Source organism: Anguilla anguilla, chromosome 3, assembly GCF_013347855.1.
Source record: "Anguilla anguilla isolate fAngAng1 chromosome 3, fAngAng1.pri, whole genome shotgun sequence".
NCBI classification, from domain to species: domain Eukaryota; kingdom Metazoa; phylum Chordata; class Actinopteri; order Anguilliformes; family Anguillidae; genus Anguilla; species Anguilla anguilla.
This window is the reverse complement of record NC_049203.1, coordinates 70,165,497-70,191,965: the sequence shown is the minus strand read 5'-3', so window position 1 is coordinate 70,191,965 and position 26,469 is coordinate 70,165,497. Positions and strand designations below refer to the sequence as shown.

Sequence of the window (26,469 nt, the reverse complement as noted above, 5' to 3'; positions counted from 1 at the left end):
GGTCATGAGAGTAATTACCAGGTGAAGAGAGAGAGTGCAATTCTAGGGACCGATTAACACACTGGCAGAAGCTATTCTGCGCCAAGTTTTTACAACAGAACAGTCGGTAAAAGAAGACCCGGTCAAGAACAAGATGATGAAAACAGTCCAATACACACTGAAACTACAGAGACACAAGGGCATCCTTGTGATGCTGACACTTTGCTTCAAAACATTTTCATCAATTTAACAGGAAGTACAAAGAAACATTAAATAACAGTAAAGCAAAAATGAATTAATGAGATGACAGACAGTATTTTACTTTAAAAAAACGTTTTTCAACTGCAGACTTGTACAAAATAGTTTTAAAAAATACACAAAATTATTTATTCAAACTGTTCTGTGATATGAAATAGCCTTTGTTGCAGCCTTTTTACATGAGAGAGCTAATGTTACAGTTTTAATGGAATTTCTTATTCAGTACTTTGTTTTGAAAAAGAATAAATCCAAAAAATCAAATATCACCATCTGACACACCATATGCTTTTACTGGTACACTTGATTGGACAGAGGTCACTGGTAAATGCTAATAACACAAGTAAATGCCAAGAGCATCACTGTCACCTCACTTGCTTGACATGCAGGTGGACATGATTAGTGAAACTGAGTGAATAGTTGAGATGCTTAAGGTACAAAAGTGGAAAAGACAAGGCTACATCGCCCTCTTGCTACCGGAGGACTGAATTACAAGTTACAGAAGGGTTCTCGTTCTCAGCTGATCTGAACCAATCCAGCTGTTACGGAACAAAAAGCAAAATCTTTCTGATTGGTTCAAACTAGTCTTTGACAGCGTATGATGGCTCCACCCATCAAAAGGGGGTTTAATTCCCCCTCTTGCCCCCAGCCCCTATAACCCCCCCCCCCCAGAATATAAGACAGTGTGAGCAGGTGAGAGGAGAGGAGATTACAAAAGTAGAAAGAGTCCCACTGACAACTCTTACTTTGGTTTGAGCTTTGATTTATGGCTGACACACCCAGAACCCCAACACCCACCCACACTGAACCCCAACACCCAACCATACCTAAAGCCCTATATCCACTCATGCCCAGAACCCCAACACCCAACCATACCTAAAGCCCTATATCCACTCATGCCCAGAACCCCAACATCCACCCACACACTGAACCCCAACACCCAACCATACCTAAAGCCCTATATCCACTCATGCCCAGAACCTCAAAATCCACCCACACACTGAACCCCAACACCCAACCATACCTAAAAGCCCTATATCCACCCAACCCACTGAACCCCAACATCTGCCAACACAAATTTAATTTACATTGATTTAATTATATCAGAATTGTCATCCTTTCATTGGTCACCGTTTTGAACTCAACACTTAAAACGTTTTAAATAAAAACCAACTAGTGTCCCCTGCTGAACACCAAACACACCCAACCCTTCCTCACCCTCTCTGGTTACACACACACACACACACACATCTGAGCAAGCAGAGTCACATTGAGCTCCAGTGTGAATCAGCTATATTCTTCTCTTTGGATGACAGACATATTGCAGTGTTATTGTTATTACTATTATTAATTATATGATTAAGCTCCCGTCTTGCAGACAGCCCCATGGGCAGGTTTGCTACAGTAATTTTTGGTATATGTGAGAGGTGCCGGTGCCTGCAGTGGGGTCCGGGTGCTCCTCCCACCCCCCCCCCCCCCTACACACACCCTGGGGGGGCCCCGAAACAAGGGCACGTTCGGTGCGTTCACTAAAGCCAGGAGCAACACCTCCTTTCATTCAGACTGCACACACTACACAGAGAGACTGCACACACTACACAGAGAGACTGCACACACTACACAGAGAGACTGCACACCCTTACTTCTCTATAGAGACTGCACATATGCACTCCTCTATAGACACTGCACACACATACTTCTCTATAGAGAGACTGCACATATGCAATCCTCTATAGACACTGCACACACATACTTCTCTATAGAGAGACTGCACATATGTACTCCTCTATAGAGAAACTGCACACGTGTATTTCTCTATAGAGAAACTGCAGAACATGCTTCCACACAAGTTAAAGTCTTCTGTCTAGTGCACACACACACACACACACTCACACGGCAGCACACACACACACACACACACACGGCGCATACACACACATAGGAGGTGCCAAATACAGCAGTGAAGACGCAGGAAGCAGAGGCACAGAGGCACAGAGAGAAGGCTGACCTCCACGCCACTGTGCTTCAGTCATAAACAGTGTGATTGGTGGCCTCTACGAGAGACCCGTCAGTAACGTCCAATCACAGAGGCCCAAGAGCACCAACCCACTCTGTGATAAGCATTATTAACATAATAATATAAATCTCTCAGAAGTCTTTTTGGTTAGATTTTCAGTTAGTTTTCCAGACACAGTCCTGGACAGGAAGGAATGGGAAAGCCACAGGAAGGACTACATTTCCCACAATTCCCCCACAAGCACAGCAGGACCACACCGCCTCAGTCAGTCAGGTAACCATGGTCACCAAACTCCATGGAGAGAGACTCCCTTCTCTCATTATGTTGCCCCCTAAAATAAAAGCCTCCAATCGCAGCCCTGCTCAGAGGAAATTAACATATTTAAAATGATGAAATACTGAGAACAGGGAGGGCGTAGGCGATGGGGGGGCGTGGCTGCCAGCTCACTGGGCCTTGGAGGCCGCGGTGATGGCGGTGGCGGGGGTTGTCGTGGTTACCACGTGGGAGGCGGCGCTGGTCTGCAGGTTGAGAGCCCCGCCCGTTCCGGCGGTGGACACCAGGCTGACGGGGTTGCTGGTCAGCAGCGACAGGTTTTGGGGGCTCAGGAAGAGGGGTGTGGGCAGCAGACCGGGGGTCCCCCCCACGCCCCCCGAACTGGTGTTGGCAAACAGCAGATTCCCACAGCTGTCCAGAGACGTGATGGGGACTGAGCCACTGGAAGCCAGAGCTGCTGGAGTGGAGGAGGAGGAGGAGGAGGGGGGGAGGAAGAGGAGGGGAGGAAAGGGGATGGGGAGGCAAAGGAGGAGGAGGGGGAGAAGGAGGAGATAACAGAAGAACAGAGGAAAGAAGAAGAGGAGCAAAGAAAGACACAAAGTGATGAGTTTTCTGCAGACTAGAGTGCGACACGATGTGGCAGACAGGGGGCGCTGTGGTGGACGGGCACACACGCGTTACAGGAAGAGGAGAGCCAGCTGTGACAGACCTGGCGGAACCAGGCCTGCGTCTCCACATACCTTGGATTGTGGCCAGAGTGGTGTTGCTCATCAGAGTGGGCCCCAAAGCACTACTGAGCCCCCCAGGGGCCCAACTCAGCAACCCGCCACTGAGGGAGAGAGGAATTGAGAAGGGGGGGGGGAGGAGGAGGGGGGTGAGAGAGAGAGGGAGAGAGAGGGAGGGAGATGGGGGAGAAAGAGGGAGGGAGAGATAACTATCACATAGGTAACACAAAAGTAAATACATCTTACATAGGAAACATTTCACATAGTGGTAACTTAGATACAATACAGAAGATAAACATTACTCAGGTAAGGTTAACCAGGTACCCAGGTGCAGGTATAACAGGTACCTATAGCACACAGGTGACCCGGGTGACTATGCCCCGCCCACAGTGTAGGTGTGGCTAGACTCACCCCGGGGTGAACTGCGCTGATGTCATGAGGGCGGGGCTGAGTCCGGCGGCCGCGGCCATGGCAGCTAAACTGACACCGGAGAGACCAGGCGTGGCCACCACCACCTGCCCCGCCTCTGGCGCCCCCGCTGGCTCCGCCCCTGCGCTCTGAGGCTTTGAGGAGGAGGGGCTGAGAGGGGACGAGGTCACCGCGCTGGTCGCCGTGGAGACGGCCAACGGCGTGCTCTTGGCCAAAGCGCCGAGACTCGCGCCTGGAACGAAGCAGAAGCGTGGTGTGGGAAGGAGGTGCTGCACTGGGGCCGCCTGCAGCACCCCCTGCAGGACAGACTGAGTACTGCAGCCGGGCTCAGGAGGGCAGCTCACCTGTGAACGCCAGAGTGGCGCCGGACGTGCTGGTGAGGGGCGGGGCCGGGTTCACCGTCAGCGTGGGCGCGGGGTTACTGGTCACCAGGCCCGCCGTACTGCCCACCTGGGAGAGAGAGAGAGGGGGGGGGGGGGGGGGAGGGAGAGGGGGTGAGAGAGGGAGTGAGAGAGAGGGGGGGAGGGAGGGGGTGAGAGAGGGAGTGAGAGGGGGGGAGAGGGAGGGGGAGGGGGGGAGAGAGAGAGGGGGAGAGAGAGGGAGAGAGAGAGAGAGAGGGGGAGGGGGTGGGGGTGAGAGGGAGTGAGAGAGAGAGGGGGGGAGGGAGGGAGAGGGGGAGAGGGAGAGGAGGAGAGAGAGGGAAAGAGAGGAGGAAAAGATGGAAGGGAGACAGTGTTATAGACAAAAATGATCCAAGTGAGGAAGAGACCCCTCTTCTAAGAAAATTAAGTTATAAGTGCAGTGCGAGTGGGCCGTGCCATCGGGGCAGGGGGGGATTGTTCTAACAGGGTGCAGTGCAGTGCGAGTGGACCGTACCATCGAGGCAGAGGGGGGATTGTTCTAACAGGGTGCAGTGCAGTGCGAGTGGACCGTACCATCGAGGCAGAGGGGGGATTGTTCTAACAGGGTGCAGTGCAGTGCGAGTGGACCGTACCATCGAGGCAGAGGGGGGATTGTTCTAACAGGGTGCAGTGCGAGTGGACCGTACCATCAAGGCAGAGGGGGATTGTTCTAACAGGGTGCAGTGCAGTGCGAGTGGACCGTACCATCGAGGCAGATGGGGACTGTTCTAACAGGGTGCAGTTTAGTGCGTGTGGACCGTACCATCGAGGCAGAGGGGGATTGTTCTAACAGGGTGCAGTGCAGCGAGTGGGCCGTATCAGGGGGGGTGGGGGGGATTGTTCTAACAGGGTGCAGTGCAGAGAGTGGGCCGTACCAGGGGGGTGGGGGGGGAGTAGATGGTCTTGCCGGCGCTGCTGCTGGGGGGGTTGATTCTTTTCTCCTTCTGCCGGCGGTTGCAGAACCAGACGCGGATCACCTCCTTCTCCATGCTCAGCTGCTCTGCGATCATGGCGATCTCCTCCGATGAGGGTTTGGGATTCTGCTTGAAAGGGGCGAAGGAAACAGAGCTTCCCTTTCAGCACGTGCAGTCCTGCTCCAAGCCCGGCAGCCCACAGGGTTATGGGTTCCAACCCCAGGCACCACCCTGCAGGCAGCTGAGAACACGCTGGAGTATCTGGTGTGCTTACAGGATCTGTGCTGAGGAGGTGAGTATCTGGTGTGCTTGCAGGGTCTGTGCTGAGGTGCTGAGTATCTGGTGTGCTTACAGAATCTGTGCTGAGGTGCTGAGTATCTGGTGTGCTTACAGGATCTGTGCTGGGCTACAGATGTCCTGGGCTGTAGATAGGAATTTGTGCTGGGTTATAGAGAGGAATATGTGCTGGGCTGTCGATAGGAATGAGGAATGTGTGCTGGGTTGTAGAGAGGAATCTGTGCTGGGTTATAGAGAGGAATGTGTGCTGGGTTATGGAGAGAAATCTGTGCTGGGTTATAGAGAGGAATGTGTGCTGGGTTATAGAGAGGAATCCATGCTGGGTTATAGAGAGGAATGTGTGCTGGGTTGTAGAGAGGAATGTGTGCTGGGTTGTAGAGAGGAATGTGTGCTGGTTATAGAGAGGAATCTGTGCTGGGTTATAGAGAGGAATGTGTGCTGGGTTATAGAGAGAAATCTGTGCTGGGTTATAGAGAGGAATCCGTGCTGGGTTATAGAGAGGAATGTGTGCTGGGTTGTAGAGAGGAATCTGTGCTGGGTTATAGAGAGGAATCCGTGCTGGGTTATAGAGAGAAATCTGTGCTGGGTTATAGAGAGGAATCCGTGCTGGGTTATAGAGAGGAATGTGTGCTGGGTTATAGAGAGGAATGTGTGCTGGGTTATAGAGAGGAATGTGTGCTGGGTTGTAGAGAGGAATGTGTGCTGGGCTGTAGAGAGGAATGTGTGCTGGGCTGTAGATGTGCTGGATTGTAGAGAGGAATGTGTGCTGGGCTGTAGATGTGCTGGGTTATAGAGAGGAACCTGTGCTGGGCTGCAGACAGGAACAGGGCCTAGCGCACCTCCAGGAAGCTCTTCTCTAGGGCCACACGGATGTTGGTCTCGATGCTGGTGCGTCTCTTGCGTCTGCGGTTCAGCCCCTCCATGGCCGCCGAGCCCAGAGAGCTGGGGCTGGACAGGGCGTGGTCCAGCGTCAGGTTCTCTGCACAGACAGGTAACACACCTGAGTGTACACACACACACACACACACACACACACACACCTGAGTGTACACACACACACACCTGAGTGTACACACACACACACACACATACACACACACACACCTGAGTGTACACACACACACACACACACCTGAGTGTGTACACACACACACACACGCCTGAGCGTACACACACACTCACACACACCTGAGTGCACACACACACACACACACGCCTGAGCGTACACACACACTCACACACACACACACACACACACACCTGAGTGTACACACACACACACACACACACACACACACGTGTACACACACACACACACACACACACACGTGTACACACACACACACACACACACCTGAGTGTACACACACACACACACACACACACACCTGAGTGCACACACACACACACCCATGCACGCACTCACACACACACACACGCATGCACGCACACTCACACATACACACACACACACCTGAGTGTACACACACACACACACACACACGCATGCACGCACACTCACACATACACCTGAGTGTACACACAACACACACACACACACACACCTGAGTGTACATACATACGCACACGTACACACACACGCGCACACAAGCACGCACACACACACCTGAGTGTACACACGCACACACAAACGCACACACCTTAGTGTACACACAGAAGCTCACACCTATAGATACCCAAGAAGGCTACGCTCTCACCCACACATGCATACATGCAGTGTGCAGAATGTGCAGTTACCCACAATTCCTCAGTACGCCGGGGTGGTGGGACCAACCTGCATCCCCCAGCCATTTCTCCAGCAAAGGCTTGAGCTTGCACATGTTTTTAAAGCTCAGATTCAGGGCCTCAAAGCGAGAGATGGTGGTTTGGCTGAAATCGTTTCCATACAGTTTCCCCATGGCCAGTCCTACATCTCCCTGAGAGAGAGAGAGAGAGAGAGAGTGAGTGAGAGACACTGAGAGACACTGAGCTATGATTACGCAATATGGCACTCGAGGCCATGCTGTATCGTGAATACACAGTTTCCCTCCCTAGACCCTCCCTCACCTGAGTGAAGCCCAGCTTGATTCGTCTCTGTTTGAAGGTTTTGGCAAACTGCTCCAGCTCCTCCAGGTCGCTCGGCTCCTCCAGAGTGGGCGTGTCCAGGCGCTTGGGCGTGGCCTGGCTCTGGGTGAGGGGCTGGATCGGCGTGGCCGTTATCGTGCGCGTCGGCGTCGCTGCCTGTGGGGGACAAAGCACACTTCTGCCATGACCACACTGACCTACATCACACCGAGTGAACACAGGCATGATGGGAATTGTAGTCCCCTTTCTGTGAGACCTTGGTTAGCATACATGCAATGAGTGCTAAGGAAACTGGTGGGAATGAATGACGTCCTTCAGTGGATTACTAAATGTTCCCCTTGATTATTGAAAAAACACAAGAAGTTTACTCCATTGAGAAAGAAACTTTTGGATCTTCTCCAAAAAAAAAACAGACCCGAGAAGCTGCAGCAAAAAAAAAGCTAATTTCCCAGCGTATTGATAGGAAATGTATTTAGTGAGCTGAGGGATGCTGGGAGTTGCGGTCCAGGACCTGTGTGGTGAGAGTGATGCTGGGCTGGGCCTGCAGCAGGCTGGCCTGGCTCTGAGGTAGTTGCGTTAGCAGGTTTGAGGCCTGCAGGAAACCTGCAGAACAGAGAGACCAGAGGGCGTGTCAGTCCTGCAGATGGGCGGGGCCAAGGGGGAGGGGGCGTGGCGGGAGGGGGAGGGGGCATGGCGAGCGGCGGTGGTGGACGTACTAGGCTGACCCTGTGCAGTCTGGGAGATGATGAAATGTGCCGGCTGCAGCTGCGTTGCAATTGGATGGCCCGGCTGCACCAGCACAAACTGCTGCAGGTTCAGATTCGGCTGCTGTAGGTCCTCCGCACCACCAAGGGGAGACAGAGGCACATTACAAAAGGTACACAGGTGCCACACAGGTATGCCAATACAGCTAGCACATAAGCACACTAACACAGGTGTGCTAGAAGAAGTAACAGGTATGCCAACACAGTTATCGCATAGGTATGTGGAAACAGGAAACACACAGGTTACACAGGTAACAAAGGTGTCTCAAGACACATCATTACTGCTCACCTGTAATGCATTTACTGCTATACATACAATGAGTCACACTAGTGTAGATGGACTGCAGTAATAAACAGCCACACAGGTAACACACTCAGGTGTGCAGCACGGGTCTTACATGTGCGATGTGGATGGGCTGTGACAGGGGGAACTGGGTGATGGGCGTGGCCGCGGACGCAGAGATGGCGGCTCCAGACGTGGTGCTCTGCTGGCTGGCTGACTGCTGCACTGCTGCGGCTAGCAGCTGCGCCTGCGCGAAGAGCTGCTGCTGCGCTGGAGTCAGAGTCAGCTGCCAAGAGTCACAGAGAGTCAGATTCAGCTGCAAGAGTCACAGAGAGTCAGAGTCAGCTGCAGAGTCACAGAGAGTCAGTCAGCTGCAGAGAGTCACAGAGAGTCAGTCAGCTGCAGAGAGTCACAGAGAGTCAGAGTCAGCTGCCAAGAGTCACAGAGAGTCAGAGTCAGCTGCAAGAGTCACAGAGAGTCAGAGTCAGCTGCAGAGAGTCACAGAGAGTCAGAGTCAGCTTTAGAGAGTCACAGAGAGTCAGAGTCAGCTGCAGAGAGTCACAGAGTCAGAGTCAGCTGCAGAGAGTCACAGAGTCAGAGTCAGCTGCAGAGAGTCACAGAGAGTCAGGGTCAGCTGCAAAGAGTCAGAGTCAGCTGCAGGGAGTCACAGAGTCTCAGATTCAGCTGCACAGAGTGACAGAGTCACAGATACAGAGTCAGCTGCAGAGAGTGACAGATAGACAGAGCCCCTGTGTGTGTGTGTGGGGGGGTGACATCTCTTGCTGCTGAGAGGGCGTGTGTGTGTGTAAACGTTACCTGTTGCAGTAGGGCGTGTGTGTGTGTGTGCATTACCTGCTGCAGTAGGGCATGAGTGTGCACAGTGTTCATTGCATTAGCATTCTGCACAGTTTGTTTCTGAAGGTCCAGTCCATTAGTCTGAGCACCTGTAGGGAGAGTAATACAGTGGGTCAGTAACACAGTAGAGTAGAGTGGAGCAGAACTGGGTAGAGTGGGGTAGAGTTGGGAGCACTGTGGTAGGGTGCGTTAAAGTTGGGTAGAGAAGGTAATGGTAAATGGTAAATGGACTGCATTTATATAGCGCTTTTATCCAAAGCGCTTTACAATTGATGCCTCTCATTCGCCAGAGCAGTTAGGGGTTAGGTGTCTTGCTCAAGGACACTTCAACATGCCCAGGGCGGGGTTTGAACCAGCAACCCTCCGATTGCCAGACAATCGGTCTTACCTCCTGAGCTATGTCGCCCCAGTTGGGTGCAGCGCAGTAGGGGTAGAGTTAAATGCAGTACAGTAGAGTGGGTTAGAGTTGGGTAGAGTAGGGTATAGTTGGGTGTGATGTAGTATATTTGGGTGCAGTGTGGTCGAGTTGGATAGAGTTTAGGATCAGTGCAGTAGAGTTGGGTGCAGTGTGGTGGAGTTGGGTGGAGTTGGGTAGAGTTGGGTGAAGTGTGGTAGAGTTGGGTGCAGTTTGGTAGATTTGGGTGGAGTTGAGTAGAGTTGGGTGAAGTGTGGTAGAGTTGGGTGCAGTTTGGTAGATTTGGGTGGAGTTGAGTAGAGTTGGGTGAAGTGTGGTAGAGTTGGGTGCAGTTTGGTAGATTTGGGTGAACTGACCAGTATTTCCTGTCCCAGAGTCCTTCGCTTCTTTACTGCTTTCTGACTGGTTTCTCATGTTAGATTCTGAAACAGACACACAGGGATTAGCTCTCATTTGTATAACTCTCAGACGGACGTTCCGTTTGTTCTCCAGTTCCAGTATCTGGGCACAAAAATCCATTTGATCTAATTCTAATTAATATCTATACAATTAACTACCTCACCTTCACCTAATTACATCACACAGTCATTATCTGCCATAACTGAACACTGTGCATCCTTACATATTCATCTCAATCCAGCGAGTGGACTGTGCTGAGAATGTGCTGAGACTGTGCTAAGACTGTGCTGGCTGAGTCTTCCAGTGTGTGCGCTGCATACCCATATATTCACTTCATCTTCAGTTAGTGTCTCAGCTGCATGCCCTAGGACCCCAGGCTGGGGGTAAGGGTGGAGTATAAGTGGTGTATGGGTGGGGCAAGGGGAGATAATCTGGGCCTACTTGTTTGGCCCCCTGAAGCAAGGGGTCATGAAGAAACTGCCAGAACAGCCCCAACACAGCACCAGCACAGCCCCAACACAGTGGCAGCACAGTCGCAGCACAGCACCAACACAGCACCAGCACAGTGGCAGCACAGCTCTAACCGGACTCCCCTGGAGCACAGTCACAGACCCACCCTAAACAGTAGCCCAGGACAGGAGGAAGAGCTCCAGATTCCCAACGAAAAGATCCCAGCCACACTCTTCCTGTCTTCCTCCTGCTCTCTCTCTCTCCTTCCCATCCCTCGCTCCCTCCCTCCCTCACTGCGATGGTCATGACAGCCCTTTTTCCTGGAATGAGACTCCAGCTGGCAGTGGCTGTAATGTGGCCTAATCGGAATGCAGCCGATTAGAGTTGTATGCAAATGAGCTCAGCTCATTAAGGCAGCACAGCGAGCCTTCAAGTCCTGGGAGCAATTCATTCTGCACCCAGCACAGAAAGCTGTATGCATAATTTAAACCCCACATGAATATTTATCAACTCATTAGCATAGTAATTGGATCACTGTATAAAAAGAACTCCTGCACCAGCAGAACCTTCAGAACCTAAATACACCCACACACACAAACTCTCTCTCTCTCTCTCACACACACACACACACACTGACTCACACATACCACAGTGACTTATTCACACATACAACAGCACACACGTGCAAACACACCCACACAAAAATAAACGCCCCCACTGGCTCAGTCTCGCGCACGCTCAAGCACGCACTCATACCGGTGGTCAGAGCAGTACTGTGGAGCAGTGACTACGCATAATGACTAAAACATTGAAAAAGGGGGGGGACAAAAAAATAAGAAAAATGAGAACCGAACTACAAACCACCACTTTCTCTCCCTCTTAACACTGCTGTTGCCATGACTACAGCACTCCCCAAATTATTATTTTTTTTTAAAACTTGTGAGCAGCAGATGATTCCTTTTGTGAGAAGGGTGATTCTGCTGCTGATATGATTCCAAAAGCCTAATTACTCCTAAATAAATTATGTAAATGGTGTCATTAAAATAACTTTCCACCGCCTTTATTGTCACCCTGACTGAACACCAAGCGGATCGAGTACCGGTATCAGGCCTGAGAGAAACAAGCCACATTCCTACATTGCACTATAATTACACAGGCTATGTGTGAGCTATGCGCTCATAGTGCATAGCTACGCAGCATGGGCTGATTGGACGTCTCTCTCTCTCTCACACACACACACACACACACAACTGAATGCTGTGTAGAGACATGTCCAGGTATTAACACAGTAATACCGTTCAAGAGGCTTGTGCATACCAACATTTTTACATAGCCATTCTGCTAATATACCATGCTATGCAGAATATGTAGTAGATTATGAGTTGCAGACATGCTCTACTGTCTGTTACATGCTGTACAGTCTATGTTACAGGCTGTGCTGTAGGCTAATGTTTGTGCTGTAGAGTCTATGTTGCAGGCGGTGCTGTAATGCCTGTGCTGTAGAGTCTATGTTACAGGCTCCGCTATAATGTTTGTGCTGTGCTGCCTGTGCTGTTGTATCTGTATGGTCTTTATGTTGAAGGTTGTGCTGTACTGTCGGGGGCTTAAGAAGGTGAAGCTAACCTGGCTGGTAAGGGAACGCTCGTCTACAACCCCACAAATATATAAACATTCTGCCATGGTCGTAAGGGCAGTCTCTTAGCAACAGGCCATTCTAATGCAATATTCCTCATAGTGACACCAGCCTAGCGGGGAAGCGTGATCACTACATTACACTAGAGCAGACCCAACGGCCGCCATCCCAGGTACAGTGGTTCACCGGATAAAAACCTGTCTGACACACACTGCCTGAGGGCAATGACAGACTTCAGAACACCGTGTAGCATGCAAGTGATCTATCTTTTTATCTTTTAATAATAAACACCAGTAGCCAATAGGATAGCCCGCTTTTTCTTTTTGTCTACTAAACTTATGTTCAGAACCCAGAATACTTTTCTAATCGATATATCCCGGCACACCATACTAAACAAACAGAAAACGTACTTTACAAGATATTTACAAGATAGAATTGTCCCTTGTTCTTATAATTAATACCCTGAATGAGATTTTTTTTAATCACACACTCGCTACGAAATGAAAAGTCGTTAAAGCTAGCTAGGAAAATAATGATGACAATATATTAAACGGCAAGTGTATGTAAGAAAGTTGCATGGACGCACACTTAACTAGCTACATACTTCTCCCCCTTAAATACACCGCGGCCTGCTTTCATGTAAAAGCCGGGGTCTTGCCTAACAGCCTCGCTGCTCAACGGGTCGTATATGGTAAGTAAATCTTTACACGGTGAGAACAGCGACGATACAATTGGATAAATCAGCACAAACTGTCGCTCGTAATGTTACGACATGGGACATGTGGGTAAATATGAAAATGACTAAACACGAGAGGCGGAGACAGATCCGCCAAGTAAAAAATCTATTTCCCAATTCGAGATTCAGTCCATTTAACCAGCCAATTAACTCCTATTAATGTTAACGAGCTAAATCACCGCCAAATTGTTACTTGCTCCCCATCGTATCAATTTAGCAAGATGGTTTATTGGGGTCTTTTTCGGCAAAATAAAAATAAAAAATCCCAAATCAATCAGTCGTGTCAAGACCAAAGTTAGCTGACTTGTTATAAACTACACTGGATTTAGTGAGGTAGAATCGCGTACAGTCAGAAGTACACTTAGGCTACACTGACAGATCTTTCTACGCAGTTTTACCTGTTACCCAGGGTTAAAATTTGCATTAAATCTGGGTTGTGAGGTGTTAGCACCACAGTGCACAAAACCAACTACATTCAATTACCGTTGTTCTAAAACTATTTTAAGACTGCAGGTGGCTAAAGAAGTTAGCTAATATTAGACTACAATATAATTTGACACGAATCAGTTTAATCGTCGTATTCTCACATTTCATCAGGCGTGAAGTTAGCACTCAAACGTCACATACATAGTTAACTAAACACATATTAACACCTCTAATAAGAGAACGCAGGTATGCTCGCCAGCTAGCAAACCAATAAATTATCTTCCGAAATAATTACTGCCGACTATATAATTATAAAACCACCCGAACGTAAGTGTTGCTAGGGAGCTAGCTAGCTAGGCTACCTACAGTTTAAGGACTTGAAGTAACGTTAACTTTCATTTAGTTAGCTACTTAGAGTTACACAGTCAAGCCATTTCAGAGTTGACCTTTGCAAAGATCACATCAACTTCAGCTAGTTATCGCTATGGTTACACGACTAGTCTAACGTAAACTGACAATCAGATAGCAGCACTGGTTATTTAAGGGAAAACTAGTCATCGATAGCTAAACCGCACAGAACTATGAGATCTTCAGAGAGGGACTCATGAATAACCCAGCAACAGTCTCAAGGTTTGCTACCACTCGGCAAGGACACAAAGAATGAGGGAAATCGTAAAGTTGACGTAAAACTAAAGCCGCTATGATACACAAAACTCTCCCCTTTTCACTTTAAGTAATTTGCATTGTAAATATACTTGGTGCTGGTGAGTCAATTAATATATACACACCAGTCTAACGTTAGCATAGCTTACTAGCACGAAACTAACAGTCTAGCACCTTGCAATATCAACAACATAGCTAGCTACCCAATTAACATACACCCTAGCCAGCTTTTGAAGATGTTCAAAATCCACTGATAGGTAGCAGATAACATCAACTTTCACGGAGAATCTCAACCCATTTGGGTAACCGTAGTTTAATTACTAATAAAATATGCTAAATCGTGGTTACGCGCTATAAATATGGACAACATGCCTGGTGTGTTGTTGCTGTGCAAAACCAACGTGATTTACTGTACATTTTCCACTGGACTGTAACGTTAACGTTAAGCAGTTTGCCATTGCAGTTTCAGAAATAGAGCGTTAGCAAGATAGTTTTAAATGCATTAATTCTGATCATTGGTGCGGAGTAGTAATTTATTATTCTAATGTTAAATAGCTTGTATTTCCTCTTCCATCCTGATCCAAGTTGAAATAAAGAGTCTTTGAATATTAATATGAATATGTAAAATGCTATAATGATTACCTGGTTCTGAACTCTCATCTTGACTTGCTGCTCCTCCGTCAGCCATTTTGAATATTTAACCCGAATTCCCAGCCCTGCGATTGAGAACTACACACCGCGAAGCACTACACTAGTTTCAGTTTTAAAATGCAAAACATCTCCTTTATAAATAAACCCATTTGGTTTCTGGCATATTGGGTACACATTCAATTTAACTCAATAAAAAAAACGAAACAAATGAACCATCGGATACGCAGACTGTTTGAATTAATAGCTGGAGAAAAGTGACTAATCTGAGAACGTGAAAAATGGAACGTGAACTATAGACATGACGCTAAATGTCTGCCTTATTAGGATGGCTTTCCGTTCCAGCGTTTTTTCATTGGTGCGAAGTTTTGAATAATTGTACGGGTAAACGTATTCCCGTTTAATTAAACGTATTGTTAAACACAAAGGGACAAATAAAACAGCTCTTTGGAAATTATTTAAGCACATTTTGATTGATGTAATGGGATTTTTACATTTTTCACGGAGGACAAAATTGACTGATTTCTTGGGTTAAAAGTCTGCACTTTGTTTGCACCGATCACCCTGTGCTTGCCCGTGAATGCTGCTGACAAATGAAGACATGGCAAAAAAAAAAGCACTTCTTCATAACAGCCTCGTCTGTCGAAACCGTACGAACAGAGGGAAAAAAGGAAAAACAAGTAAAACAATTTTACTTTAGACTAAGGAATTTGTGAAAAAAATATTGGTTTAAAATGTGTTTTAAGTTAAGGGAAGGAAAAAGTGGTCAAGTGGACCAGTGTCGTGAACAGTGAAACTGCACTACTTCATTACAATCCAGTTAATTTAAATCCAAAGTGCAACACTTAACATGGAGCAGACCTTTGTTGCCTGAGCATGATGGACAGCATTGTGCAACTCCTGTATTACAACAAAAATGAAGTGATGTCCCCATCAGGGCCCATATTCATTAATCATCTGAAGATCACAAGTGCTGATCCAGCATCAGTTTCGCCTTTTACCCCATAATGGACATGGGACGGGAAACCTTATCCTGGAGCACTCTCGCTTCGAAAAATTGTACGAATCATGCCCAGATCCACTTCTTAAATGGATTTTTCTTTTCTTAGATGGATGATGTCCTGAATATTTTCACAAAACAGCATTGGCAAGCTTGGGAAGTGTTTTTCTGGGTTCCATTGACTGAATGTAGTTCAGGCAAATTCTCAGGCTCTGTGATTTCTGACACCATTTGCTGTTAATGTTTGGTCATGCACAAACATAACTGGGAGTGAGCATGTAAATAAAAAAAGACAGGTCTGTATTCAATCAACATTTGTCATTCATTTTGACGTAAATGTAAATTCAGGTACCTTTTTTTTTTTTTACAGACCCAGTTTGCTGAGTTAGTTTAGAGTGATTGAAGTGAACTTGCCAAAATGTGATTGTGAAGAAAAATATAATATATAATATAATAATAATAAATAATAATCCTTGCTTTTAATTCTTTGTTAAAGTTAAGGGGCAAATGTTGATTGAATCCCCAGCCCAAATGTTTAACCATAAGGTATTCCAGTGCTTTCTGAGGGTGCTGCTGGGAGATGAAGTTAAATTTGTTGTTTTTCTTATTATTTTTTTATTAGATCTGGACTTCATCTCCCATCAGCACCTGTATGTTCACATTGTAGCTGTTGAATTCATCTCTGATGTACCACAGAGATGAACTGGGAAATATACTCTATGTTTTGTTGTGCCGAGGCTCTGCACTCTGAGATCCAAAGCATCCTCACTTCAGGATTTGAATTTCTCTTTTACCTCTGTCATACAGATCGGCACGAGCAAGCCCAGATCAGGTACCCAGTTCACATGATGCTGTTTATTGTACATTAATGGGGACTGTGATTGGGTTAGGAGACGCATCACTGTGGCTGGACGGTGGGAGGCCTGCTGAAAGGAAGTGCATTTGTGCTGTGACATCACTGCGCCTACCTGCCTTCATTACAAAGGCACTTCCTGTTCACTGCGTTCTTAGCATCTGGCTGACAGTCTCGGCATGTCCAATTCTCTCTGTAATTTGGCATGTCCAGTTCGCTGATGACAGCTGCGCTCATGTGATGATGTAGGCAGCCAGTTCGGTGGAGTGTTGAGGGTTCATCTCGGAATCGCGTGGTCCAACACGCCACGCTCGCACAGACCCGAGTCGGAGGAGGACACTTTGTGTGCAGCTTTAGCAGAGCTCTCTGACCCCGGAGAGCCCGGGTTCAAGCCTTGCCCGATCATCAGTCGTTACGCTACTTTTTCTGGAAGGTTGTGTACTTCTGAAACAGGCTGAGAGTTTTCTGTTGCACAAACTGCCCGAAACCGTTAAAAGTAATGGTCAGTCTTCATTTGAGGAGGTATGTTTCAAAATGTAAGTTACAAAAAGCAATTTCACAGATCATTATCTTTAGATTTTATTTTTAAAACAAATTTCAAGAGATGTGTTTGTTTTGCCCCTCTGACGTAGAGAGTGTGAAAGTCAGTGACATGGATTTGCCTCACATTAGGGTTTGATATTTCTGGTTAGTCTGTAAAGTATATATAAAATATATAGACCATTAGGAGGCATTTACCTATTTTCTTCAAACCTTACACTTGTATCTTCAGAACTTGGTGACAATCATGTGGTGAAATTTAGCTAAACTGAAGTCTTTTCTACATGTGAAATGAATAAACAGCCCCTACTCACTTTCTTCTTGTCCAGTGCTGGGCAAAATAATTTACATACAAGTTTGCAGTAAAGCTCTAAATAAAGTTTTGGCAGTGAAACTTGTGGATTGTGGTATAGCAGTTCCCTCCAAGCGCATGGAAGCCAAAGAATGAGCAGAAAAACCGTCTTGTACTTGACGAGAGGAGTCCCAAACCGGGGTGGTGGGAGCGTGCTCCGTAGAGACAGGAAGTCCTAAGAGTCGCTGTCTTTGTACGCGCGTCGCTTTGCCTCCTGCTGTCTTCTCCACGCCCCGATGACATCATCCTCATCCAGCTCCTCCTCCGCCTGCACCCTGGACCGCTGGCGACACCGACTGATGAAGGAGGACACCTCTTCCTCTTCCTCCCCCTCTTCCTCCTGGCCTCCTCTCCTCGGCTCTGCACGGTCGTCCCGGTAGCGGGAGAATGTCTGCCTTGCCCCATACGCCCTCCCCTCCTCTTCCTCCTCTTCCTCAGAGGTGTAGGCCCTCTGCACTCTGTAGCTCTGGGATGCCTTTAGACCGTTGGACAAGGGGTCCGTTGCCGGGGGAAACCTCCTGGAGTGGTATGGCATCTCTGTAGTGGGATCGGCGTCATTGCTGCCATGGAAACTGCAGGAGGAGAAGTCCTCTTCTGCAGCTGTGGAGGAGGCGCACTCCTCCTCCTCGCTCTGGAAGGAGCTCTCTGAGGCCCTCCTCCGGCTGGAGTAGGCGCAGTCGGGCTCGGCTGCCGGCTCTCCGGGCGCCGCTCTGTCCGGCCGCGGGTACCGCGACGGGGCTCTGATGTCATCCAGCCACTTGTCGATGCTGCTGGTCTTGTCCCTCTCTGCCGCAGAGTTACCGAACCTCCCAGCAGTCCCTGCCGAGGGCCCGTCACGAGCAGAGATACGGGTGAGGTCACGGGTGGGGTCACGAGCAGAGATACGGGTGAGGTCACGGGTGGGGTCGCGAGCAGGGACACGGGTGAGGTCACGGGTGAGGTCACGAGCAGAGATGCGGGTGGGGTCACGGGCGGAGACGTGGGTGGGGTCAGGGCTGTATTTGCTCGTGACCTTAGGCGTCCCTTCGCTGTCGTCCTCGGCCTCCTCATCGCTCTCCTCCTTCTTCTTCTTCTTCTTGAACAGGGTGCTGCGCTTGTTGTCGGAGGCGATCTTCTGCAGTTCGTAGGAGTCCATCTTGCCCCTCATCTCAGACTTCATCTCCTTGTCCATGGAGTCCAGCTTGCGCAGGTCCACCTGGTCCTGGAACAGGCTGTACAGGGGCACGCTGGTTTTAGTGATCTTTGTCCGACCGGACCCGTACCCCGAGTAGCTGGACGTGCCCCCGCCGGACAGCATGGACTCTCCCCCACCCCGGGACAGCCCACTGGTGTACGATGCTCCGCTCAGCATGGAGGCCTTGTCGTCATCCACGGGCCGCCCGGAGTGTGCCCCCAGGCTGAGCACGGACCCGGCGCGGGACGGGGGCAGGCTGCCCCCGCCCATCAGCATCTCCCCCTGCTTCTGCATCAGCGTCTCCGTCACCACGTTGGCGATCCAGTTCTGGATGCTCAGCAGGTCCACGGCCTCGTTCCCCTGCCCCTGCAGGTTGGGCAGAGGCACCATGGGAGTGGGCGGGGCCTGGGGCGGCGCCGTGGCGGAGCTGCGGGCGCTGCGGGCGCGGGAAGCAGAGGAGCGGCCACTCAGCACGGAGGCGGAGTCGTCGGGGGCGGGGCTGCGGGCGGAGGCCAGCTGCCAGAAGGCGGAGAGCGGGATGGTGCTCCCGCTCAGCGTGCTCTCCGTCTCCCAGCCGCACGAGGACTGGCTCTCCTCCAGCGTGCGCCGCGAGCGCTCCAGCACCTCCTCCCGCCGCTGCCTCCTCCTGGCCAGCGCCGAGTCCTGCGCCCGGCTCAGCTCCACGATGGCGTCTTTGTCCACCTCGCCCAGCTTCTTCTGCTGCCGCATCTTCCAGGTCTGATAGGCTGTCAGGTTCACGTCCTCCAGCGCGGGCGCCTTGGCCTCCTGGGCCTCTCCCTCCCCGGCCCCGCCTTCCCCCCCCGCCCCCTGCTCCGCCTCGGCGTCCTTCTTATTCCACCCAAACTGGATCCTCTTCACCCGCCACCTCTCCAGGGGCGTGAGCGTGTCTTTGTTCTTCTTGCAGAAGTTGTAGAGCGAGCCGGGCTCCGACAGCACGCTCTCCACCTCCTCATCCCCGACCCCGCCCCCGCTCTCGCTGTCGTCGTCCTGGCCCCGCCCCTTGTAGCGGGCGGCGGCCTGCTCCTCGATCTCCTTCAGCCGCTGCTTCCACATGTCGGCGTAGCTGCTGGTGTCCGTGGCGACGGACGAGACGGACTCGGCGTGCGTGCGGCGAATCCCCTCGGTAACGGCGCGCACGTCTGCGCTCGTCACGCTCTCCAGGTCCTCCGGCAAGGGCCGCCGCCTTCTTCCTCCCGCCACCGACTCCTCGTCCTCGTCGTCGCTCAGCAGCTGCGCCTGCCACCAGCCCTCGTCCTGGTACCTCTCGTTCCGCTGCTGCCACTCCTTAACCAGGCGTCCCACGTCCTCCTCTGCCTCCTCTTCCTCGCGCCTCTCCGCGGGGAGCGAGGGGACGCGCCCGTCCCGGCTCGTCAGGCAGGTGCTGGCCACGCTGGCGCCGTCCTGCTCCTCCGCCAGGATGGAGTGCACCTGCGCTCCCATGATGCTCTCTGGCTGGCGGCGCGCCAGCGCGTCCACCACGGAGCTCTGGCTGAGCGTGTCGCTGCGCTCGTCCTCGTCCCGCTCCTCCAGCAGCGCCTCGTTCAGGTCCCGCAGCTGCTTCAGGAAGCCCTCGTTCGGGCACACGGGCCGCTTCCTGCGCAGCGCCAGCAGCGCCTCCAGGATGGTCATGTGGTGGAAGATCATCAGGTACGCCGCCACCAGCACCGCCGAGCGGCTGACACCCATCACCGAGTCCACCAGCACCTTCCCTGCAGGGGGCGATAGAGAGACAGAGCCATCAGCCTGCTGGAACATCACAGGTCATGAACATCACAGGTCAATAACAGAAACGTGAGTGATACTCATATGAAGTACAGAAACGTATGAGCATCGCAGACCAATTTTAGAATCATACAAATACCACACATCCCGTACACTCTTACTGCCTCAGTTCAGCACGTAGCATTAGCAGACTGCTCGCTTGTTACTCAGGGCCAAAGCTGCTCGTACTCAGCGCTGAATACGCTCTCGCTGACGCTTGTCCTCTGAGGGGCGTTGCGGTTTGGTTGGGAACTGGGCCTGTTCTGCTGTTTTCAGCTCCACATCCCCTCTGCCATGAGGCATTTGAGGGAAGTATGGAAATTGAGCAGCTTTTGCTAAACTTCAGGCCATGTAAATGGACTGTATTTTTAAAAAGCTCAATTTGATCTGTTTTCTCCAATATGAGCATGTTTTTATCAGGCTAATCTTACTCTACATCCTATTATTTCCAGTCAGCTTGGAAAAATTGGCAATTGGTGTAATAATGGGTGACAGTGTTATATAATGGTTAAGAAGTTGGTTTTGTGACCTAAAGGTCACAGGTACGATTCCCCGGTATACTGCCATTGTACCCTTGAGCAAGGTACTTAACCTGCATTGCTTCAGTATATATCCAGCTGTATGACTGGATACAATGTAAATGCTCTGTAAAAAGTTGTGTAAGTCTGCCCCCCAGCCTCCTGCCCTATCTGCCCTCCTGCCCCCCACACCCCAGCCTCCTGCCCTACCTGCCCCCCAGCCTCCTGCCCTATCTGCCCTCCTGCCCCCCACCCCCCAGCCTCCTGCCCTATCTGCCCCTGGGCCTCACCCTTGTGTGTCAGCAGTGCCTCGTCCAGGAACTCGGCGGCTGAACGCAGGAAGGGCGAGATGTCTGCGCTGGGGAAGTCGTCCACCTCGATGCCGTGGTACTGGATGTTCATGCCGGCGTAGAAGTCCGTGCCCGTGTACACGCCGGTGCCGTGGGCCGCGTTCAGGACGTGGGTGATGCCCATGCGCTTCAGACGCGACTTATTCACCGCCACCATCCTGCAGCACGCACAGCCAATCAGAGATCACCATGAACATCCTCTACAACACAGAGCCAATCAGAGATCAGCATGAACATCCTCTACAACACACAGCCAACCAGAGATCAGAACAAATCTGTACAACACAGCCAATCAGAGATCAGCACAAATCTGTACAACACACAGCCAATTAGAGATCAGCACAAATCTGTACAACACACAGCCAATCAGAGATCAGGACAAATCTGTACAACCCACAGCCAATCAGAGATCAGCACAAATCTGTGTAACACACAGCCAATCAGAGATCAGCACAAACCTCTACAACACACAGCAAAAGCAGAGATCAGCACAAATTTCTACAACACACAACCAATCAGAATCCAAGGCAACTACGATGTACAACACACAAAGTTCAATATGCACACAACCAATCACAATTCATGACAAAACAAATTCAACACAAATCTAAACATTGCACAGCCAGTAGAGTTCAATGCACCTACTTCAAACCAGAATTCATCATAACTTTGATGTGCAAATACAAAGTTAAACACACTTGCACTGCCAAACAGAAATCAGCACGAATGCTCTACACCACTCACAGCGAATCAGATACCAACATGAATACAGCCAATTCAAATTTAAGACAACGGCTCTGAAACACACAGCCAGTCATAGTCCAAAGCCAATCAGAGTTCAACACAGCTGTCCTAAACCACACGGACACGCACTGAGTGAATGGCCGTTGTCACGGTGACACACGCTGAGTGAATGCGGGTTGTCACGGTGACATACACTGGGTGAATAGGCGTTGTCACGGTGACACACTGGGAGAATGGGGGCCATCATGGTGACACACGCTGGATTAATGGGGGTTGTTACGGACACACACTGGGTGAACGGGGGTCGTCATGGTGACTCACTTCTCTGCGATGAAGATGTTGGGCCACACCTCGTCGACAGCGTTGAGGGGGGCCTCCAGGCGGTCCTGCACCAGGGCCCTCTGGATGTCCAGCACACAGGGCGTGTTGTAGGGGCTGCTTTCATCCACCATGTCCCTCACACAGTTATACAGATCCTCCACCATCATCTGCTCCGCCGGGTCCACCTCTGAGTCCTCCTCCTGCAGATCTGAACACGGACAAAAGACTGAGACTGAGCGACAGAGACCAGGTCACTGAGACAGCAGAGAGGTGAGAGGGAACCACTGAGACTGAGCGACAGAGACCAGGTCACTGAGACAGCAGGGAGGTGAGAGGGAACCACTGAGACTGAGCGACCGAGACCAGGTCACTGAGACAGCAGGGAGGTGAGAGGGAACCACTGAGACTGAGCGACAGAGACCAGGTCACTGAGACAGCAGGGAGGTGAGAGGGAACCACTGGAAGTAACACACATTGACCAAACGAATGACTGACTGACTGACTGACTGACCGAACAAGTGACTGGCTGACTGACTGACCGAACGAGTGACTGGCTGACTGACTGACTGACCGAACAAGTGACTGGCTGACTGACTGACCGAACGAGTGACTGGCTGACTGACTGACTGACCGAACGAGTGACTGGCTGACTGACTGACCGAACGAGTGACTGGCTGACTGACTGACTGACCGAACGAGTGACTGGCTGACTGACTGACTGACCGAACGAGTGACTGGCTGACTGACTGGCTGAACGAGTGACTGGCTGACTGACTGACCGAACGAGTGACTGGCTGACTGACTGACTGAGATATGAAACAGAAAGATACTCTCAGAGTGATACTCTGGTGTTCGGCATGTGATTGAGAGGTGACTGATTTACAGATAAGCGTTTAGTTGGTAACTGAGCAGTGATCGGTTCCTCACCCATATCATCATTCCGTTTGGTGGGCAGCAAGGAGGACAGATTCAGGGGGTCCATGAAGATGCTCTCCGTGTCCGCCCCCGAGATGACTGAGAACCTATTGGGGAGTGTTGCCAGGCAGCGATGCATCAGCTACTTTACTTTCAATGGACCAGTAAAGATATCACTGAACACATTGGTATGAGAAATAAAAGATACACAAGTCCTCAGACTGAGCATCTGCTAATCTGTTAAACAGTTTGACATTTAAAATATTTAAAGTATTACTGGCACATCCAAGGGAGATACACAGTGTAGTTTTGCAAATTACCCCCCTAGATTATCCACGCTATAAAATAAAGTAAACTGTGACATGCGCCATGAAATATGATTCATAAGCACGTGTGAAAATGTGAACGTTAGGACAAGAATCTGAAACGAGGGCACTCTAACCTGCTGGGGGAGGAGCAGCGCAGGTGATTGGACGAGGTTGAGTTGACGCTGATGATGTCATCGTCCGGAACCACGTGATCCGCCTCATTCTCCTGATCACTGTGAGTGGCCATGGCAACACCACCTCTCTGACTGTAGGCTACTGCAGAACCATATATACATGGAGGAATGCGCATACACGTAGGAGTACACACACACGTAGGAATGCACATACATGTAGGAGTACACACACACACACGCGTAAGAATGCACACACATGTACTGTAGGAATTCACATACAGAAACATCTCTATGGAGCATCACAATGTGCAGAGTTGAGGCTAAAGCTGTAACACATCATTCCTCGCTTTCTTTCAACATGCAGTGCGGACCATGTAGGCATTGCTTCTGTCTACGGCTTTTCATTGTCAATAGTTTGTAATGGGATCCCTCTTAGTGTGATGATTGATGATTAACCTAAAAGATTTATAGCTACAAAGTAAGAGCCTGACAAGAAAATAGACATTTCTGAGTTCTGAACCTCCCCCATTCCCAATGGATTAGATTCCAAAAGTTCAACTGAACTTTAAAATATAGCTAGCGAATTATCTGGCTTGTCTTTCTTTGACAAAATAATGGAAGCACCACGTGACGGAAAAGCAAACGCCTTCAGCTTTGAAGTACCTGAATCACAATTACGAATGCAGCTACTCAGGTCAGTCATATTAACTTGAATGGTAACCGAGCAATATGTGTCAGACAGGAAAGAGGTCTGACAGTCAGCACTTAGTCATGCAAATATCCAAAGCAGCATGACTCAACCAACAAAGCTTCGTAGAGGCCAAATAGCTAGTGCCTGAATTGGAGGTGCATCAGTAATAAAACTGATACAGATTATTTGTCATAGGAAGGGGACACATCGATGGACACATCACAGGATAATCACTGCACAACCCAAAACTAAAGCTACAAAAATGGCCTGTGACCCAGTCTTAATAAAACCTGTATGTTGTTAGCATCGCAGAGCTGGTATTAATGGCAGGTTCACCCTTTGGAACCCCCTTGTGTCCAAGGCTAATGCACAAAGACTAATAAACTAGCGTAAAGAACACAAACCTAAACTCCTAAGTAATGGGAAAAAGGTAATATGGTCTTGTGCTCTTTCCTACTCAGGTTTACGTTTGGTGAAACCCAAAGGAAACCATCAAACCCACAATGTCTGTGCTCATAGTTAAACGTGGTGGTAGATCTGTAATGGTACAAGCGGCCATTTCATGAGAGTCATTAGTTTTGATGACTGCTCTGCATGGCTGTGTAACAACCAGAGAATATGAAGCCATTTTACTAAACAAGTTGCGCCATATTGTGCAAACACTGTTCCCTCATGGTGTCCCACTACCTAACAAACTCAACACACTGCTAAACAAATTGAGCGTGTCTATGGACTCTACAATCACTTTTGTGGGAGGTTCTGGAATGCAGAACACAAAGTAGAGTTCCATCTCTTTCTTCCCTCTAAGAAATGGAGTCGTTCCTTCTTGAAGAATAGGCCAATGTCCCACTACACACAGATCAGAACTTGCCTGGGATCATTTCAAGAAGGACTGTTCTGAAGGTGAATGGTGTCCCTGCTCCTTATCAGTTGCCTGATGTTCATGTACTCTTTCATTGTTTTCTTCAACCTCTGTATATTAGCATTTTTGTCAGTGTACCCATATGGTCCAGTATGTATGTATCTGTGTCTGTGCGTGTGTTTGTGAGTGTGTGTGTGTGCGTGTGTGTGTGTGTGACTGTGTGTGTGTGCTTATCTGTGTGTATTAATAGCAGCAGGGACAGCTGCTCAGCCCCAGGCTGGGTAGAGAGCCAGGCCCACAGTGACGGTGAGAAAATCAGGGCAGTCGAGTCCCCTGGATCAGAATCCTGCCCCCCCACCCCAAAGCCCAAACCTCCTTAACGCTACAGGTATTACCCCCACCCCACCCAACGCCCCCAGCGCAGCACGGAAGAGAGCGGCTCCACCTGAGCTTACCTGAGCGTGGTGGTGGGGGTCCTGTTGGCGGCTGGCTGGCGGGGCTGAGACTGACCGTGTGGAGGGTGAGGGCCGGGGTGAGGGGGTCTGGAGCATGCGCTAAATTTAGAGCCTCACAGCTCTGAGGCCCTGGCTCCGCCCCCGACACCCGATGCCTGTTACCCTCACACACACACACACTCACTCACACACACACACACACACACACACACTCACTCACACACACACACACACACTCACTCACTCACACACACACACACTCACGCACGCGCACACACACACACACACACACACTCACTCACAATGCCATCACGCACGCACACACACTCACATACACACACGCGCACACACACACACCACCATCACGCACACGCACACTCACTCACACACACACACACTCACACTCACTCGCACACACACACACACACTCACACTCACTCACACACACACACACACTCACACTCACTCACACACACACACACACTCACACTCACTCACACACACACCCACACACACACACACACACTCACTCACACACACATACGCACACACACACACATACTCACTCACACACACACACGCACACGCACACACACTCTCACACACACACACACCACCATCACGCACACTCATGCACGCACACACGTACACACACACACACACCACCACCACGCACACACACAAAAACTCACTCACACACACACACACACTCACACGCATTCACACTGCCATCACACCCACAAACTCACTCACTCACACACACACACTCACACCACCATCATCCACTCACACACACACCGCCATTACCCACACACTGACATAC

The 26,469-nt window shown here is 50.0% G+C and overlaps 2 protein-coding genes across 11 annotated transcripts; both read right to left on the bottom strand.

Moving 5' to 3' along the window:
* Positions 1-1,801: 1,801 nt before the first annotated feature.
* LOC118223530 (POU domain, class 2, transcription factor 1-like) lies at positions 1,802-14,949 on the bottom strand. Of its 10 annotated transcripts, none has more exons than XM_035410187.1 (14): positions 14,642-14,949; positions 10,049-10,114; positions 9,275-9,366; positions 8,538-8,738; positions 8,092-8,212; positions 7,887-7,978; positions 7,358-7,531; positions 7,086-7,227; positions 6,130-6,269; positions 4,955-5,119; positions 4,023-4,128; positions 3,661-3,910; positions 3,265-3,353; positions 1,802-2,981 (listed from the first exon to the last, which is right to left on the bottom strand). In XM_035410187.1, the coding sequence occupies exons 1-14, from the start codon at positions 14,685-14,687 to the stop codon at positions 2,695-2,697; spliced, it is 1,971 nt and encodes a 656-aa protein (XP_035266078.1). In that variant the 5' UTR covers positions 14,688-14,949; the 3' UTR covers positions 1,802-2,694. The 10 variants fall into 10 exon arrangements, with proteins under 10 accessions (XP_035266078.1, XP_035266084.1, XP_035266075.1 ...); XM_035410193.1 differs by having other exon boundaries at positions 1,802-2,978; XM_035410184.1 differs by having other exon boundaries at positions 4,955-5,122; positions 14,642-14,948.
* A 2,117-nt stretch (positions 14,950-17,066) lies between these two features.
* Positions 17,067-25,724, bottom strand: dusp27 (dual specificity phosphatase 27). The gene is made up of 6 exons (XM_035408532.1): positions 25,647-25,724; positions 23,639-23,780; positions 23,209-23,303; positions 22,282-22,489; positions 21,157-21,374; positions 17,067-20,296 (listed from the first exon to the last, which is right to left on the bottom strand). The coding sequence occupies exons 2-6, from the start codon at positions 23,749-23,751 to the stop codon at positions 17,568-17,570; spliced, it is 3,363 nt and encodes a 1,120-aa protein (XP_035264423.1). The 5' UTR covers positions 23,752-23,780; positions 25,647-25,724; the 3' UTR covers positions 17,067-17,567.
* Positions 25,725-26,469: the final 745 nt, after the last annotated feature.